At 44.8% G+C, this 18,463-nt stretch overlaps 2 protein-coding genes across 4 annotated transcripts in view; both read right to left on the bottom strand.

The window, feature by feature from the left end:
- The window catches only part of LOC102784562 (3'-5' exoribonuclease HELZ2), a 24,987-nt gene extending 14,388 nt beyond the window's left edge, over positions 1-10,599 (bottom strand). Inside the window, exons 1-3 of one of the 3 annotated variants that reach the window (XM_087840450.1) lie at positions 10,338-10,599; positions 2,982-4,434; positions 1,366-1,549 (exon numbers count right to left, since the gene is read on the bottom strand). In XM_087840450.1, the coding sequence (XP_087696576.1) occupies positions 1,366-1,549; positions 2,982-4,330 (1,533 nt within the window). In that variant the 5' untranslated portion in view covers positions 4,331-4,434; positions 10,338-10,599. Of the gene's footprint in view, positions 1-1,365; positions 1,550-2,981; positions 5,817-10,103; positions 10,290-10,337 lie in introns of those variants that run through there. The other 2 variants (XM_087840448.1, XM_087840449.1) reach the window with 2 other exon arrangements.
- LOC148102674 (uncharacterized) lies at positions 6,121-18,463 on the bottom strand. Its single transcript, XM_087841184.1, has 3 exons — positions 17,924-18,463; positions 17,303-17,845; positions 6,121-6,135 (listed from the first exon to the last, which is right to left on the bottom strand). Exons 1-3 carry the CDS (start codon positions 18,461-18,463, stop codon positions 6,121-6,123), a joined length of 1,098 nt encoding a protein of 365 aa, XP_087697310.1.

The following is an 18,463-nucleotide window of genomic DNA, read 5'->3' as shown; positions in this document are numbered from 1 at the left end:
GATCAGTGACAGAATGGTGGCAAGACTTGCTGCCATTCATCGATAATGACTCCCACCCCTCCATAACACACTGGAGCAGTCTGCATATGTTGATGTTTGTGTGCAAGCGGTTTATGTTGTAACTCGTTGTTTAAAAATTGAAAATTGACAGGCTATTTCCTCAAGAAATTATTTTTTTTCCATCCTTGTAAAAACTTTGTGTCAAAATGTAAAGCACAAGTTGTATTTATCACTTCTGGCTATAGCATGCCTGGTCACACTACGTTGGCTTTAGCACAAATTTCAGCCATACCATAATTGATTTCATTCTAGAACAGGGGTCTGCAACCTTTAACACCCAAAGAGCCATTTGGACGTGATTTCCATGCAAAAGAAAACACTGGGAGCCGCAAATACTTTTTGACATCTAAAATGAAGATAACACTCTATACATTGTTTTTTTTTTTACCTTTATGCTTTTTGTAAACAACTAAGGCGTGTTGCTTGAATCCATGAAGTGCTACAGAGAAAATTACATTTTATTTATGTTATTAACACATTTTGAACTCTTAAAGAAATATAACAAAAGGAAAGACACCCAGCTGAACTAAAATGATCCAGCAAACAAAAACTGTTGTGAGCCGCCACCTTTATATCGCCTTTGGGCTTTTGGAGCCTTGACCTGACTTTTAAAAGAAAGTTATGTTTGCATAACAGCGTCGGTTCTGCCGTACGGGCTGTACGAAGTCACTTTCATCTTCACGCAGGACTGTAAGCTGTCATCTGTGAGGCGTGAGCGTGTTTGTTTTTAACATAGTTCACGGTGGAAAACAGCTGCTGACATAATGTGGATCCGAAGATCCATAATTCGCTTACCTGGGGTTGAAAGTCTCGATAAAGGCACGGCGTTTCGGCGGGTATATCGGCTTCCGCAAGTGTGACGCTTATTTTGAACGATTAAAAAAATAATAGAATATAATTTTATTTTTATATTTCAATATCACAATAATCTTCCAATTTAGAACTACAAGTTAAAAAAAGAGCTAACATAAATAAAATACACTTCAGCTAATTACTTGAAAAAATATATATATATTTTCCCAAACCACGCGGAGCCGCACTAAAAGGACTAAAGAGCCGCATGCGGCTCTGGAGCCGCAGGTTGCCGACCCCTGTTCTAGAACCTGGCCTGAAACAACAACCTTGTCAGTCAAAAATGTTAAGGGCTGCAACATGTGCTTTCAGTAACTGGAGAAAATTCCTGTGATGGAAATGCTGCCAAAGACTGTTGCATACCTTGGTGATCCACCAACATACCCTGTCAAATACAAAATTCTTCAAGACAATACGAAGATTGTTTACAGTGGATTCAAGCCTTATACTTACAATGTACACTTCATTACTGCTGTTTTTGTATTCCTCCAAGAGCATATCATTATAAGACATGAGACCCTGGGCTTGAATGTTATGTTTGATCTCCTTCTCTTCTGCAGCACGCATCATCCATTCCTGCAGCTCTTCCATAGAATGAGCTTTTGGGCACTTACTGCCGTACTCACAAGTTTGGGGTCTAGGATCAAATGACAAGTTTGACAAATAATAAGTGAAATGAATCAGTCAAATTAGCAAAAGAAATGGAAATGGTCCTTCAATGATTTTTACCACTATAGACATAAACAATTAGGTTTAAATTCTTTATATTTTTCTGTTGTTCCCTAACATAGAAGATATAAACTTATCTGATTAGAATGAAACAAATAAAGTAATTTGAAACACATTTTCCCTTCCTGTAATGGTTGTTACTATGGTATGACAGAACATGAAAACAGTTTTTGTAGAATATAAGTTTATGAATTTTGCTCCTTGACAAAAAGACATTTTACGATATACATCAATATTAAATAGTTAAATAGATTTTGCTAAATATTTTTAAAGTAAAAAACAAAAGAAAAATGTTAAGCAATGCTTTGTAAACCATCTATGAAAATAACATGGATGTCATTATCATATTCATAATATCCATCGATTCACTTATCCTTTTCAGGCTCACTGGGAGGGGGGGGGGGGGGGGGGGGCTGCAGCCTAGCCCAGTAGTCTTAGGGCTAACTCACATTCTTAGGGCTCACTCACATTCACACCTATGGGCAAATGAGAGTTTTCAATCTATCCGCACTAACTGCATGTCTTTGGACTGTGGGAGGAAGCCGGGGTACCTGGAGAGAACCCACACAAACACAGGGAGAACATGCAAACTCCACACAGAAGGCCTGATGGAGGAATTGAACTCAGGACCATCTTGCTGTGAGGTAACAGTTCTAACCACCATATGTCTGTGAACGTTCTCAGTCATCCAGGTCATCGTAGTCTAAGGAGCTTGGAAAGAAAAGCGTCTGGACTTCTTTAAGTTGCTTGAAGGCGTTTCACCCACTCTATACATGAAACCCTGGCTGATTGTGACCCACACCCATTTTCACACCTTGGCTCATGTGATTAGGCAGAGGATCATCAAAGGACCCCCTGTCTTTTGTCCCTCTGTGGGGGGATACTCCCACTGGGTTTAAATCTGGGACTCTCCACCATTTGACTTTTAGAACTGAAGAAGCTTCTCGGATGAGAGGTGAAACGTCTTCAAGCAACTTAAAGAAGTCCAGACGCTTTTCTTTCCAAGCTCCTTAGACTTCTAACCACCATGCCACCATGCTAACATTAGTTTTAGAATGCTTATAAGCTGGCAAATGAGGTGCTGGAAGCATAGCTCATGAAACTATGTCCTGTTTCAGTTCTGCTCACATTTAGACATCAGAACCACTTTAGTTAAAATATTCAGTTGATCTGAATCTGAATACTTGTTCCACATCTGTTTGACCTTGTTTTGAACAAATTACATGACAGAATGAGCTTAAACTAAACTGCACTGAGAAAAAAAAGCTTTGGTGTATTTGCTTAAAGCCTTCTTACGAACCTTCATGGTAAAAGATGTGAAAGAAACTGGAGCCATTTACCTCTCACAAAGCCAAAGCTCAGCTCGCCGGTTGTGTGGCACCTCGCGTCCTCTCCACCTGGTAGTGGTGTCCTGGGCAACTAACTGGGCATGTTCCAAAGAGGCGCAGTGCTTATAGAAGCTTTCTGGGGAAGAAAGACTCAGGTGGCAAACTTTGCAGTACATGGTCACTTTCCTGGGCTGTGTCTGCGCTGGTTGGCTCAGCTGAAGTAGGTGAGGCCGAACACAGAGCCCGGTATGCTCTGCTTTCCACACAGCCATCTCCACCTCACTTTGGGCAGACTGGCATTCACTGGCAGTGTGCCAGCAGGGCTTCCCTTGTATTACATAACTACAATATGTAAACTGACAGTTTGGGGGAAGCGGGCGCACCTGACTGTAGATATGTTTCCTGCTGTTCTCTGATAGGTGATAAACTAAGACTGGGTTCCAGGCATGTGCTATGTCTGCCGCACAAAAATCATTCCACCTTTTGGTCGTTAGTTTTTGTGGGTGTTCCTGAAAGCAGTCTTTACAGACCTCAATGAATTCACCTGAAAAGTGCTGGAGCATGCTTTCAGCTGCATGTTCTGGTGTTAATGAAACAGACTGTGACTCAGTTAAAAGTCTGATTAACTCATTCTTATCCATTTTTTTCTCTCTAAGATAGTTCCAAACAGTGGCCTCTTCAAGGCTTTTGGGATGAGTGCATCCTCGACCCTGCGTGTGTTGTGTGCATCTGGAGTCCTCAGCAATGTATTTACACACTTTGTAACAAACAGTTTGAGCAAGTGTAGGTCGCTTAGAGACAAGCTTCCATAGGTCGGAGGCTTTGCCTTTAGCTAGTAGCAGAGATCTTCTACACGTGTGCACAACTGACTGAACTGTGTATGTTATTTCATTTACCTTGACAGAGCACAAATTACACACAGCTTTTAGATCTACATCTGCCAAGAGGTCACCCAGAGGTTCATCAATGTTAGCCTGACGAGTTCCTCTCTCAGACTCAGCAATGAGATTACAGAGAAGTGCATGATCCAATCCCTGGTGCTTTTCAAATGTCCACACTGCAGCTTCCTCATCACTTCTGGCAAAGGTGCACCGGTTCTTGTGCTGGGTGCAACCACGCCCCTCTACATAGTACCAACAGGCCATATACTGATTTGGTTTTGGAAATATTGGCCGTCTAGAAACAGGCCTCCATTTAATGCCACCTTTGGCTTTGCAGAGCAGGACATTGTGTCCGCACTTGTGTTGAACTGATTTCAATCTATATGTAATTTCTTGTTCCTTGACACAGCACTGAGTGCAAACAAGTTTGAAGTCATAGACCAATAAAAGAGGAGACAGTCTGGAAGCACTTGCTGACATTTTGATACAATCATAATCTTTAAACCAGGCACTGAATACAAAAATGTATAATGACCCTTGAAATGTCTTGTGGGTGATGAATCTCTTGCTTGGCCTGAATGTGTCTGGAAAAAAAAAAGAGAATTATAAGAAGTGTGTTCAGTCACTGCAGAAATTATCTACTAAGACTCAGCCATTTAATCTTAACATATAGATTAGTGAAGTACTTAGTTGGGGATGTGAAGAGAAGCAATGTACATTTAATTTAATTCTCAAAACTACTATTATTGGATACAAAATGTCTCATACTTCATAGAAAGTGCATTTCAAGTGTTTCTGCAACTTGGATTTCCACTTCCATGCTGATGCTAGTAACCAGCACTGGCAAACTAAGTGGGGCACATTCCGGGTTAGACAGACTTAAATAAACTGTTTACTTTCAGCAGCTCAATTTAAAAATAGCTGTACAGTTTTTAGTCTTTATAGAGGTATATTAATTCACTTCAGTATATTTTCAATTGCATGTTCTGGTGTTAACAAAACAATCATTGACTCATTCTTATCAATGTTTTCCTCTGTAATATAGTTCCAAACTGTGGCCTGTTCATGGCCTAAATCTGCCTTTCAACCTTTTCCAAAATATTCTTGTCTTATATGTAGAACACAAAAGGAAACGACAGATCTAACGACAGAACTTGAAGTCACAGTTCAGAGTTGCAGTGTAGTGTATTGTAGCTGTCTGCCAGTTCCCCTGCATTAAAACATTGACAGTACACTACTGTATTGTTGTTTAAATGTTGTTTAAAATAAAACTAGTCTGTATAAACACTGCTAAGAACATGCCAAAGCAACACGTGGCGATATATTCCTAACCGTGTAGAAATGTTGGCCAATCAGAAGTCTAGAAGCTTCGGTGGGAAAAAGTAAACAAAGATGGGGCATAGAAGCAGAACCGAGTCGTATGTGTGGAGGGACAGTAACTGTGTGTGTATATGTAAGCATTTAAACACTGCAGAGAGAACAATTAACAGTAACAGTATTGTAGAAATTCATTTCACCGAAACAATAACGTGGCGCACAGTGTGACGTCAAAAAAGGCGCACACCTTTGACGCTGCGTTTTCTCTGTTTTCCTCGTCCACAGGTAAATGCAAAAACTGAGTTTTCGAAAATACCCACCCTGGCCGGCATTTTTAAAAATCTCAGTTTTCAGTGACCGAAAACAACGTTTACGTGTGGACGAAAGGTGCAAACGCATAAAAAAATCTCTGTTTTCAAAAATACCCGGGTAAGGCTACACACTCGCCCGGATAGATTTGAAAACGGAGTTTTCATCTGCAAACGCTCCGCGTCCACACTACCGTTTTCAGTCGTTTTCACAGAGTTGTACGTCCACATTGAAACGGCCGAAAACGCTTACGTACCAGTCCTGTGCATGCGCAAAAGTGAGTAAGAATGAAAGAATTTGAAGAAAAGCTATCTTAAGCATGTACAAACTGAAATTAATTTTTTTTTTAGGGCTGTCAAAATTGAGAGCAAACAAAACAACTGCTGTATAATGCACTCCGCTATCTTTGTTTGATTGGTCACATGACTGCATCACATGACTAAAATGCATCATCGTTTTAGAAAGCCTGCGTTTTCGAGTGTCCACACTGAGGCCAAAACGGAGAGAAAACGATGCGTTTTCAAACGAAAACGCGTTAGTGTGGACGTAGCCTAAGGAACTTGGAAAGAAAAGCATCTGGACTTCTTTAAGTTGCTTGAAAATGTTTCACCTCTCATGTCCCTCCAAGAGGGACAAAGAACCCCCTAATGATCCTCTACCTAATCACACAAGCAAAGGTGTGAAAACAGGTGTAGGCCACAATCAGCCAAGGTTTCGGCTGAGCTCATTGTGAAACCTAACCCCACCCATGGAAATCACATGATAGGGTGGGGTAAGCTTCTCAGATGAGAGGTGAAATGTCTTCAAGCAGCTTCAACTTAAAACAACTTCAAGCAACTTATTTAAGTCCAGACGCTACACTCTAAAAAGTAATTCAGAGGCTTAGTAAATATCACTATAAATATAAGTTAGATGAGCCTGATAAAATCTATGAATATCCTTTTAGTAATTATTTGAGTTTGATAAGTTGAAATAAATGTCTAAAATGTTAAAGTATGTGTTTGTTTTAAATTAAGGTATTTATTTACATTTATCTCAGATAAAAAAATTCAGTATGTGGTTCACAGAATACCTTCTTTGCATGTACTTAATATTTTTGTTTAAAATTGAATCAAAATATTTGAGAAATAGGTATCTATACTCATCAGTATCTTGTACTAAAATCATTAATTATTCAAATCAGTATTATTTATTGTCAGCAACGACAACTGAAAAGTGTAAGTAAAACACGATAACGTAGAGTAATTGACTACCATGAGCCTTTTCCATTATTTTGTTCATTTTGTTTTTTAAATACTCTGAGCTTTTGTGTTTGCTCTCCTGGTTTGACATTCATCCTTCAAGTATGTAAGGCTTTGAGCTAAAAGGGAAAAGGCTCTTGTCTTTTTAGTGCTCGTTTATTTCGAGTTATTGCCGTGTTTATGAAAATTCAATTTTCAAACACATGTTAAAAATGTTTAGCATGTGGTCATTTTTCATACATGTATTATGAAACACACAACTACATATTCGTTTGTTTGGTTTTTCAGACCTAGACTACCAGTGAAATATAATAACATTCATATTTGAATTCTAGGGGGCGATTGTGGCTCAAGAGTTGGCAGTTCATCTTGTAATCGGAAGGTTGCTGGTTCGAGCCCTGGCGCAGACAGTCTCGGTCGCCTCGGTGACCTCGGTGTCGCCTCAGTAGGTGGGCCTACTGCCCACCTACTGGTGGTCAGAGTGCCCAGTGGCGCCAGTGTCCGGCAGCCTTGCCTCTGTCAGTGCGCCACGCTGCCAGGCATTGTTATTCAATTGATCACAATGTGTGTGTGAATGACTGAATGAGTCGCACACAGAGATGGGCAATAATGCGTTACTGTAATCCGATTACTTTTTTCAAGTAACGAGTAAAGTAAGGGATTACTATTGCAAAAACGGTAATTAGATTACCGTTACTTTCCCGTAGGAACGCTGCGTTACTGCGTTACTAAAACGGTGGGTTTTTTTGCGAGAATGTCTCATGACAGTGACGTAAGCGAGTCCGATGTTCGTGACAACAGCTGTTTGCAGATCAACAATGGATAATATATCAAGTGTGGGAGAGAGTATGAGCGTGCAGCGTTTAAAGCGTGGAAGTACTGACCTTACTTTGAGTTTGATTCCATAAAAAGTGACAAAAACATTAGTGTCCGTTGTGCGTGGGAAGAAAACTTCTTTTTACAGCGAAAAAACCCCTAAACTTCCGAACAAGCACCGAGTAGCTACGACGTAATGGGAAACTCACAGAGAAACTCGCGGATTCTTCCACTGACCGCTGCGGCACACCTGCACCAGGGTAAACCTCCGCCTACCCCACTCCTGCTTTACAGGTGAAAATAGAGCAACAGGACCGCTAGTCTTTGACTTTATTTATTTTCTGCTGTGTTTTACTTGCATCTATTTGAAAGACTGAGTGTAAACACACAAAAAAATATTTTATGTGCTGGAATGTGCAGAAAATAGGTTTAAATATTAAACAAATTTCTTCCAGTCAGAGAATGTTGCATATAATTACATTTTTGCTTGATGCATAAAGTTAAAAGATTAAAACTAATAAAACAAGTTTTAAAAAGAGACTTTTCCATTTTATTACATTTTGTATGATGGATTATGCAGAAAAAGTAGAATTGGGCTGAAAGATCTATCGCTTTATCACCTATTCAGGTTGTAAATCGTGTTTTTAAAAAGTAACTAAGTAACTAAGTAATTAATTACTTTTGAAAATAGGTAATCAGTAAAGTAACAGGATTACTTTTTTGGGGAAGTAATCAGTAATTAGTTACTGATTACTTTTTTCAAGTAACTTGACCAACACTGCTCACACACACATTCAAGATGACTGAATGTAGTGTAAAGCACTATACAAATACAGGCCATTTGCCATATTTAATATTAAGTACAATTTTGAGTACATTCAGTTTACAATATTAAGTAAATGGATTAAGTAAATTGGAGAATCACTTCTGGACTGTAGGCAAAGCAGTTTAGCACCCAGGGTCTTCTTTGTAGTAGGAGCTATGCAATAAGCACTGTCTTACTGAAAAATGCAAGCCCTCCCCAATTATGCTTTAATTGTTTATAACATATGGGTTTACGAAATTTGCAAATCTTGTGGTTTCGCAATTTGTTGGGGGGTTGTATATTGTGTAATGTGTTGAAACAAAATTATGCAACAACAGATCTGGATTCAAACCACACCAAAAGTCAAAGTTCACTAAGCACTAAGTCTACCTAGATATGCAGTCTATAGTCTACTTAGGGTGGTAGAGGAAGCTATTGGTTTTCAGAAATTTGGTGGCTCCAGGTATTTTAGTTTGTTTTTTCTATTGTGCCTTTACTGCGACAGTGCAGTGGAGATAAGACCAGACAGCTGGGAGCTGAGAGAAAGAGCAGGGGGAGGCAAACAGCAAATTGAAGTGAATTTGAACCCCGGCCTCTACATTAGCCTGTCAGTTTGTAGGTAAATTACTCAAGATGCTTACTTAAACTCCCTCAGATTTCTATTAAGAATTCTCTCTGTCTGTAAAGGATTCTTGCATTTGAGCTACCAGTGTTTAACCAAAAACATCATAAGATAATATAACTCATAAACCCAGAAATTAAATCTATGGGGCAAAACCATATTTATAAAATTAGACCTGTGATATATAGGCAGTTACCCTAATGACCACTGAAGTTAAAACTTATTGAGATGCTTCTAAATAACTGCCTAAGGAAGTGCCCCGATGCGCTTCAAGATGGCTGCCGAGTAGTGACATTTGCCACCACCATTATTAAAACGTCTGTATTTATATACAATAAATAACCACGTAGAAAAAGTAAAGCGGGTCTAAAGTCCGCTAGATGGCGTAATTACACATCTTTAAATACAATAACAGGTGTAACGTGGGCTGCCCCGTTTAATAATAATAATAATAATAATAATAATAATAATAATAATAATACCGTTATTATTTTCACTGACTGATGTCCTATGTCACCTCACCCCACCGTGAGTTTGATTGTTCGGTCTTGGACAACATCTCGTGGACTCAGCTGGAGTCTTACTTAAGTTTCATTTCTCTTCTTTTGCGTCAGCAGCAATAATGCTGCTCCTGTTAACAGTAGCTTCCTGCATTCTTTATGATGTTCCTGCAAGGTTAGTCTAATGATGCCGTGGCTTCAGCCTCCCTCCCATTCCTGTTTTTCTGCTAGCTGAAAACTGATTATTTACTTCTTTAAAAAAATAAAATAAATAAGACTTCACCTGAAAAGCGTATGATGTTATGATATACATTGGTCGTGTCATCACACAGAGCATAATTTACATTATTACTATTATAATGATTCCAGAGGAACAAGAAAAAAAAACACTTGTTATAATAAAACTTATAAAGAAACTAGAGTTACTGAAGTGTGACATTAACAGTCGGTTTAGCACTGTCCAATGTTTTATAAACAATTTGATAAGAAAATGCCGAATACCGGCCATTTAAAATAAATAAATAAATAAATAAATCCACATTCACGTTTAGAATCATGTTGTATACACATAATGAGACTTCTACTGCTACTACTACTACTACTTACTACTACTAATAATAATAATACCACTAATAATGCTTACCGTTAAACCAAGGTCCTATTTGTCAACTGATCCCAATGTGAGTCTGATCGACAACAGCGGGGCTTGGATAGCATCCCCTGGACTAATCTTGGCTGCAACCGTCGGTCTCAGTTAAGTTTCATTTCTCGTCTCTTCCGTCAGTTTGGATATAATAAACACGGCCTTAACTCCACCTACCTGCCCTGGCGCACAGACAAATGCTTGGTCATCGAAAAAAAATGTTGCTTCTATTACCTGCAGCTTCCTGTATTCTTTATGTTGTTCCTGCATTGTTAGTCGGGTTACTCCCCATTCCTGTTTTTCTGCTTGCTGCAAACTGATTATGTACTTTTAAAAACATTATTATTAAAGACCAAGGGCGTAGATTTGGCATGGACGGAAGGGGCATGTCCCCACCAATATCCAGCGATTATTGAATTGTCCCCACCAATAATTTTTGGTGGGGACAAAACAAAAACAAATCAAAACCGATAGAAATTTAAAAAAAGCGATCTGTCAACGTCTCATTCACCCAGCGGAGCAGAAAGAGTTAAATTACGTTCTCTACTGGAGTCCTATACCATGTGACAAATATGGCCAATGTGATTGGCTGTGCCTTTCAGGGAGCTCTGTTTAGTTTTAGCAGCGGCAATCCTGCGCCAACAAATATGCCAGCAGTTTATCTCAGTTAATAAGAGGAGAAGGCATGTGTTTGGCTCCTTCACATAGTGGACATTGAGTTGTTGTGTGGGACACCAGTAGTCCATGTCTGTTGCTTAACAGTAGTTCATGTTTAGAGTAAAACATTCCAGCTCACTGATCTGATAGAGGGCAATAGTGCCTAAAATGTTGCATAATTTTGCTAAGAGATCTGTTACTTTGTGGTAATCTTAGATGAGTAGTTTTATGGACAAAAACCACCAGGTCATTCAGTGTTCCCTTAGTGCTAATGTATAAGAGATGTTGGTGTACAATAACTAAACTAATGTTGTTAAGTCCTTAAAGTCATATTCTTTTATTGTCATGACTGTATTTTAAGGTATTTTTTTTATTTTTGTATGATATCTGATTTATATGGAATATGGTTGAAGTAAACTAAACTCTAAAATACTTAGTCAGTCATTTGTTTAATAGTAACTTAACATTATATATGTCACATATAAAACTATGAATTGTAATTTTAAATGGTTTAAAAGCATGTAGAATAACATATGTAGGCAAGTATATTTCTCCTTTTATCAAGAAGCAAAGACGAAAAGGAAAAAAAAAAAGAAACAGGGCAGGGTTCGGTGGTTGAATATTTTACATAAAAAGAACACTCACACGTACCTGGCAGATCACTTTTTATCACACGGCTGGGAATCTGTCTGCAATCCAGATCAATCCGAGGTGGACAGCACAGTAGAGGAGGAGAGCTGAAAAGACCTGTATAGCCAAATTAGATACGGTTTATCCAAGAGGCCTTAATGAAAAGGGATTTAGGTGAACCAAACCCCAGATACTATATATGGTTGTTTTTGTTGTTCTTATTTTTACAATTATTGTATTTGATGCTGTATATTTCAGTTTCCTGTGAAGGACAATTGAGGAGAATCCCACCCCTGGGACTGGCTCTAAACCTAACCTTAGTGGACCCTATGCAGAGGATAATTTCGGCCCTAAATCTAACCTCAGTGGGGTTCCCACCGCCTTGCAGTAGCGGTTTTAGATACGGGCGACACGGGCGGTTGCCCGGGGCGGCATCGTGGTGGGGGGCGGCATCACCGGCATCGGCAAAAAAAAAATGCTCGTACTCATGCTGCCCCAACGTCAGCCAGCGCATATTGGGAATATCGGTCTTCTATCGCCCATTTGCTGGGAGTAAGGGCGCCCTTCGTTTGCTAGGTGCGCCTGCAGCACAGGGAGGAGAGGGCGGGGCGGCGGGGGATTTTCTGACCGGCTGGAGCAGCGTCTAATAACCAACTCGCAAAGTAAAACAAAATAAAAACAAACCAACAAACACGAAAACACCAGACATTATAATACAGACGTATAATTTGCACCGATGTTTTTTTCGAAATTCTGTACACGAAAAGTGAGCATGAGAGCCCTCGGTGCGCATGCTCGCTGCTGAAGTCAAAGTAAACTTTATTGTCATCTCCGCTACAGTCCAGTATATAGAGAGACGAGACAACGAGGCTCCAGTTACAGCAGTGCAAGTAAACAAATAATAAATATAAGAAGAGTAAGAAAATAAATATACACTTTAGGACTCGGGGTAAAGGGATCAATAACAATTTAAAATTTACAGTTTGATGATTTAAAGTTTCACACACAACCCGTCGAAAGGGGAGGGGGCCGACTGCTTCCAAATAGAGCACATTTCATTCATAATATTGTAAATCCAAGCCCATTATATATTCATGATTTGAATCCTCGGTTGTGTGAAATCTCAGAAATAAACCCTAGACAAAGTGAATCTGTGAACTAAGGTGTTGGTCTATTAGATCATGTTGTGGTGATCCTCGGGTTGAGGGATACTGGAGTGCAAAATTAAAACCAATGTAAGATGGACAAGAAAAGTTCAAAGCCATCAGGTCCTCAGTTTAGAAAAAAGAGAAAAGAAGAGGAGGAGAAACGAGCAAAAGATGCAGGTAAGCAGATGTGTCATTGGATAATGGCAGGTCATCCTGAACCAATCAGAATCAGAATACTTTATTAATCCCTAAGGAAATTATGTGGGTTACAGTTGCTCCAAGAAGAAATGGTAAAAATAGCAACAGTAACAGACTAAACTCCAAACAATACATTATGTTACAGATTTTAATATTAATTAGTCATTGTTAATTGTTGATTTGTCCTGTTCTCATAGTATGACGAATTATGATGGCTGTTTGGTAGCCGTTTGCATACTATGCATATTCTCTCTCTCTTCATATGTGTGTGTACAACAGTTTTATGTTAATGTACAATCCTTAATATGTTTTGTGTGTGTGTGTGTGTGGGGGGGGGGGGGGGGGGGGGGGGGCGCCAGAGGGAGTGTTCGCCCAGGGCACCAAACAGGCTAGGACCGCCACTGCATCATCCAGATATACAAAAGCAGACTCTGTGGTTTGACTTCCCAAGCAACTTTGCATCAACCTTTGGAATGTTGCTGGGGCATTACACAAACCAAAAGGCATTCTTTCACATTCATACAGGCCAAAAGGAGTACAAAATGCAGTCTTTTCTCTGTCAGCTTCGGAAACTTTCACTTGCCAATATCCACTTGCTAGATCAAGAGTGGAGTAGTATTTTGATTTAGTCAGCATTGTCAAGGTCTCTTCAATTCTAGATAGTGGTGTCAGGGTTCCTGGGTCGGTGACCCAGTGCTTTCCGTTTTGTTCATGTTCAGTTTATTTTGCCACTTCCTGTTTCATTTCCTGTTTGTTCCTGTCACCTCGTCTCGTGCCATTAGCCAGATTATGTTCAGCTGTGTACTCACCGGTCTCTCATTATCATCCTCATCAGTCTGTGTATTTAAGTCTTCTGTTTCTACTCGTTCTTTGTCGTGTCATTGATGATGTTTAGGTTATGTTGTTGTTTCCACCAGTGTTCGGTCAGCCAGCCAGCCAGCCAGCCAGTCAGTCCGTCCTTCGTTCATTCGTTCAGTCAGTCGTCCAGCCAGCCATGTCCTTCCTCTGTTCTGTGTGTTCACTCCATCATCAATAAATCACCCAGCTTCACCTACCTGCGAGTCCTGCGTTTGGGTTCCTTCTTCCTCGCCTCCACTCCACAACGCCTGACAGAATGACACGACCCGTGCCACGAAGACACGATTGGGACCCAGCGGACTCGGACCTCAACGAGCGGCAGGAGGCAGCGCTTTCCCGTTGGGCAGAGATGGTCAGGGGTAAACAGCGGCTCTTCGCGGAGAGAGAGCACGTCTTCGAGGGGACTCGCCTGGCTCTGCGCGGGCCTCGGAGACGCCGCGTTCCCCCACCTGCTGCCTCACCTGCCCCGGAGCATTTGCCGCGGAGAGCGGACGGTTCATGCCGCGTTTCGGCCGCTCCCTCTCTCGCCGCTCCGCGCCTCGTTCACACACCCGCCGCCTCATTCGCCGGACCTCCACCTTCGCCACGGCACCGCGGCTACGCCTCCCACCTCGGCTCAATGGAGGCTACCGCGCCAGAGGCTCAGCTGTTTACCCCGGGCGCTTCCTCTTCCCGGAGAAAGCGGCGCACACGCCGCCATAACACGGACTATTGTCAACAACTCCCGGTGGTGAGTTCCGGTAATTGTTTTCCACCCTCCTCATTTGACACTTCACCCAGATTAACTAAGGGACTCATCTCCGATTCATGGGGTGTTTCCCTCCTGGATGATGTAGACTGGGAAGATTTTTTCTGCTGTGCTCCCGCAAAGACTGTAAATCGTGGTGGCAGAAGAAACAGACTAATCCCGGATAAACCTGCCTGTATCACACACCCGGTCACTATTTCCACACCCGTCACTCAGCCATTTCCCACCAGCACGGCAGCCCAGATTCGGCCTTCCTCCTCAGCCATTTCATCACCTCAGATGACTAGGGCCCGGCCTACACCCACACCAGTGCCAGCTCCCACACCGGTGCCAGCTCCCAGGAGGAAGGCAGCTGCGACACAGTCTACCTCCACATCCACTCTTGTTTCCCGGGTGGGGGTGACTGGTGTCCAGCCACCTCCCGTGCCTGTCCCAGCGCTCAGGCTGAGGGCAGCCTCAACCCAGCCTGACCTCCCTGGAGGCTTGGAAGAGCTAACCGGCCCACCTACTACTTCACCTCTTCATCCACCTCCTGATCCAACCTTTCACGCCCTCGCACTGTCCCTGGTTAGGCTAGCTGAGGTGTCCCCTGCTCAGGCACCAGCCTTATTAGCCCAGGCCGCAATCTTATCCCCCTCGGTAACTCTGTCATTAGCTCAGCCATTAGCATCGCCAACCTCTGTTCATCCCTTAGCTTCCCCACTCCAGTCAGTTCCCTCACCTGCTGTTCAGCTTCCACTCCAGTCAGTTCCCTCACCTGCTGTTCAGCTTCCACTCCAGTCAGTTCCCTCACCTGCTCTTCAGCTTCCACTCCAGTCAGTTCACTCACCTGCTCTTCAGCCTTCACTCCAGTCCCCTGTAGTCCAGTCTCCTCCTGTCCTCCAGTCCCCTGTAGTCCAGTCTCCTCCTGTCCTCCAGTCCCCTGCAGTCCAGTCTCCTCCCGTCCAGTCAGTTCAGTCCCCGGACCTGCAGCCACAGCACCCAGAGCCAGCTGTGAGCCCTCCTGCTTGCCAGCCAGGGGCCTCCGCACCCGCTGGCCCGGCCTGTCTCCAGCCAGGGGCCTCCGCGCCCGCTGGCCCGGCCTGTCTCCAGCCAGGGGCCTCCGCGCCCGCTGGCCCGGCCTGTCTCCAGCCAGGGGCCTCCGCGCCCGCTGGCCCTGCCTGTCTCCAGCCAGGGGCCTCCGCGCCCGCTGGCCCTGCCTGTCTCCAGCCAGGGGCTTCCGCGCCCGCTGGCCCTGCCTGTCTCCAGCCAGGGGCTTCCGCGCCCGCTGGCCCTGCCTGTCTCCAGCCAGGGGCTTCCGCGCCCGCTGGCCCTGCCTGTCTCCAGCCAGGGGCTTCCGCGCCCGCTGGCCCTAAAGCTGTGGCTCCGTCACCCCCGGCTCCCGTGCCGTCACCTGGTCCAGCCTCAGCGTCTGCGTCGCCTGGGCCAGCCTCAGACTCAGCTTCAGCGTCTGCTTCGCCTGGGCCAGCCTCAGACTCAGCTTCAGCTTCAGCGTCTGCTTCGCCTGGGCCGGACTCAGCTTCAGCTTCAGCGTCTACTTCGCCTGGGCCGGACTCAGCTTCAGCTTCAGCGTCTGCTTCGCCTGGGCCGGACTCAGCTTCAGCTTCAGCGTCTGCTTCGCCTGGTCCGGACTCAGCTTCAGCTTCGCCTGGTCCGGCCTCAGCCTCGTCGCCAGCTTCAGCTTCGCCTGGTCCGGCCTCAGCCGCGTCGCCAGCTTCAGCTTCGCCTGGTCCGGCGGCTGCCGCGTCGCCAGCCTCTGCTTCGCCTGGTCCTGCGGCTGCCGCACCGTCGCCCCAGCCACGTTCTGGACGTCATCGCCGGCGCGGCCGCCCACCGGACCTGCTCAGCGGCCGCCGCCGCCTTTCTCGCGGCCGCCGCCGCCTTTCTCGCGGTCGCCCACCGGACCTGCTCAGCGGCGGCCGCCGCCTTCCTCGCGGTCGCCCACCGGACCGGCTCAGCGGCCGCCGCCGTCTTCCTCGCGGTCGCCCACCGGACCTGCTCAGCGGCCGCCGCCGCCTTCCTCGCGGCCGCCGCCGCCTTCCTCGCGGCCGCCGCCGCCTTCCTCGCGGTCGCCCACCGGACCAGCTCAGCGGCCGCCGCCGTCTTCCTCGCGGCCGCTCACCGGACCAGCTCAGCGGCCGCCGCCGCCTTCCTCGCACCCACCGCCGCCTTCCTCGCGGTCGCCCACCGGACCAGCTCAGCGGCCGCCGCCGTCTTCCTCGCGGCCGCCCACCTGAACCGTCTCGTCTCGGCCGCCGGCCACGCGGCCACCCACCTGACCTGTCTCGTCTCGGCCGCCGGCCACGTGGCCGCCCGCCTGGACTGTTTCTGTTTTGGACTCCGTCCCTCCGTCCTGGGCCCCCTCCGCCCGCCCTGTTCTGGTTTTTCTTTCTTTTGGCCGTCGGGTGCCGGCCTTTGGAGGGGGGGGTACTGTCAGGGTTCCTGGGTCGGTGACCCAGTGCTTTCCGTTTTGTTCATGTTCAGTTTATTTTGCCACTTCCTGTTTCATTTCCTGTTTGTTCCTGTCACCTCGTCTCGTGCCATTAGCCAGATTATGTTCAGCTGTGTACTCACCGGTCTCTCATTATCATCCTCATCAGTCTGTGTATTTAAGTCTTCTGTTTCTACTCGTTCTTTGTCGTGTCATTGATGATGTTTAGGTTATGTTGTTGTTTCCGCCAGTGTTCGGTCAGCCAGCCAGCCAGCCAGCCAGTCAGTCCGTCCTTCGTTCATTCGTTCAGTCAGTCGTCCAGCCAGCCATGTCCTTCCTCTGTTCTGTGTGTTCACTCCATCATCAATAAATCACCCAGCTTCACCTACCTGCGAGTCCTGCGTTTGGGTTCCTTCTTCCTCGCCTCCACTCCACAACGCCTGACAAGTGGATGGGCATCTTTATGTGTCACTGCATTTAACTTGCGGTAATCCACACAAAATCTCAATTCCCCATTTTTTTTCCATACCAGGACAATGGGTGCTGCCCAGGGACTTGTACTCTCCCTCACCACCCCTGATCGAATCATATTATTCAGCAACTCTCGCACTTCCTGATACATTTTAGGGGGAATTGGCCTGTACCGCTCTCTAATGGGAGGTGCCATACCTGTCGGGATAGAGTGCGTGATTACATCCGTGTGGCCATGATCCTCTTCGTCGGCAGCAAACACATCGCCCCATTTCCTCAAGAGACCATTTAACTTTTCTTGCTCCTCTACGGATAGGTTTGACTTCCCTTGTGTCATAACTTCAATATGAGGGCCGTTACCAGGCGGTTCCGAGCTCACCTGGTGCACACCAACTTCAACAATACCTGGCCTGGTTTGCTCAAAAGTAACTTCAAAAGGCTCCTGAATGTCAACATTTTCCGTGGAGACTGTAGCAAGGGCCTTGTAACGTCGTAACGTGATAGGAAAAGGGTTGAGGTTCCTTACTTTGATGGGGACTCGGCCTCTACGGACAATTCCTAGGGATCGAGCTACAGCAACTGTACTAGGCCCTTCCAGTGGCTCCACCAAAATACATTGTCCTTTCCTCAGTGTCTGTGGAGCCCTGGCCCAAATCACCTGCTCGCTGTGCTCAGGTACCATCACCGGATGGCGATAAGCTGGTCGAAGGGTCCCTACCTGTTGTACAGGGGCAGCCGCCTGAATTCTCTGACAGTCCTGAAAAGCGGATGCCCACGCTTGTTGGGTGTCTACAGTTGAGCCAACAGGCCAGGTCTGGGTCTGTATCTGAGGTTTTGAGAAAAGCATATCCCAGCATGGAACGATGACATTCATACCTAAGATAGGTAATGTATCCTTTGAAATCACAATTCCCATATCCTTCAAAGTAATGCCTCCCACCTGTACTTCAGCTAGCACATAGCCCACATAAGGAATAGCCAATCCATTCGCTGCCTTCAGCTTTAACCAATTGAGGTCGCTTTCTTTTCCTGGCTCCTGCTCACCAAACAATCTCCTAAAACAGGCTTGTGGCATTAATGTTACATTAGACCCAGTATCTAGCAAAAATGTCACTTCCTTACCATCAACAAATACCTCTACTTGACGGCATGTCCCTAGAAATTGAGAGTGATTTAACTGGGCTGGACCACTGTCATCCTTTCCAGTCACCTGGCCCAT

Source organism: Neolamprologus brichardi, chromosome 5 (genome assembly GCF_056152115.1).
Source record: "Neolamprologus brichardi isolate AB-2024 chromosome 5, ASM5615211v1, whole genome shotgun sequence".
NCBI lineage: Eukaryota > Metazoa > Chordata > Actinopteri > Cichliformes > Cichlidae > Neolamprologus > Neolamprologus brichardi.
The sequence above is the reverse complement of the archived record's forward strand: the minus strand, read 5'-3'. Positions and strand labels throughout refer to the sequence as shown.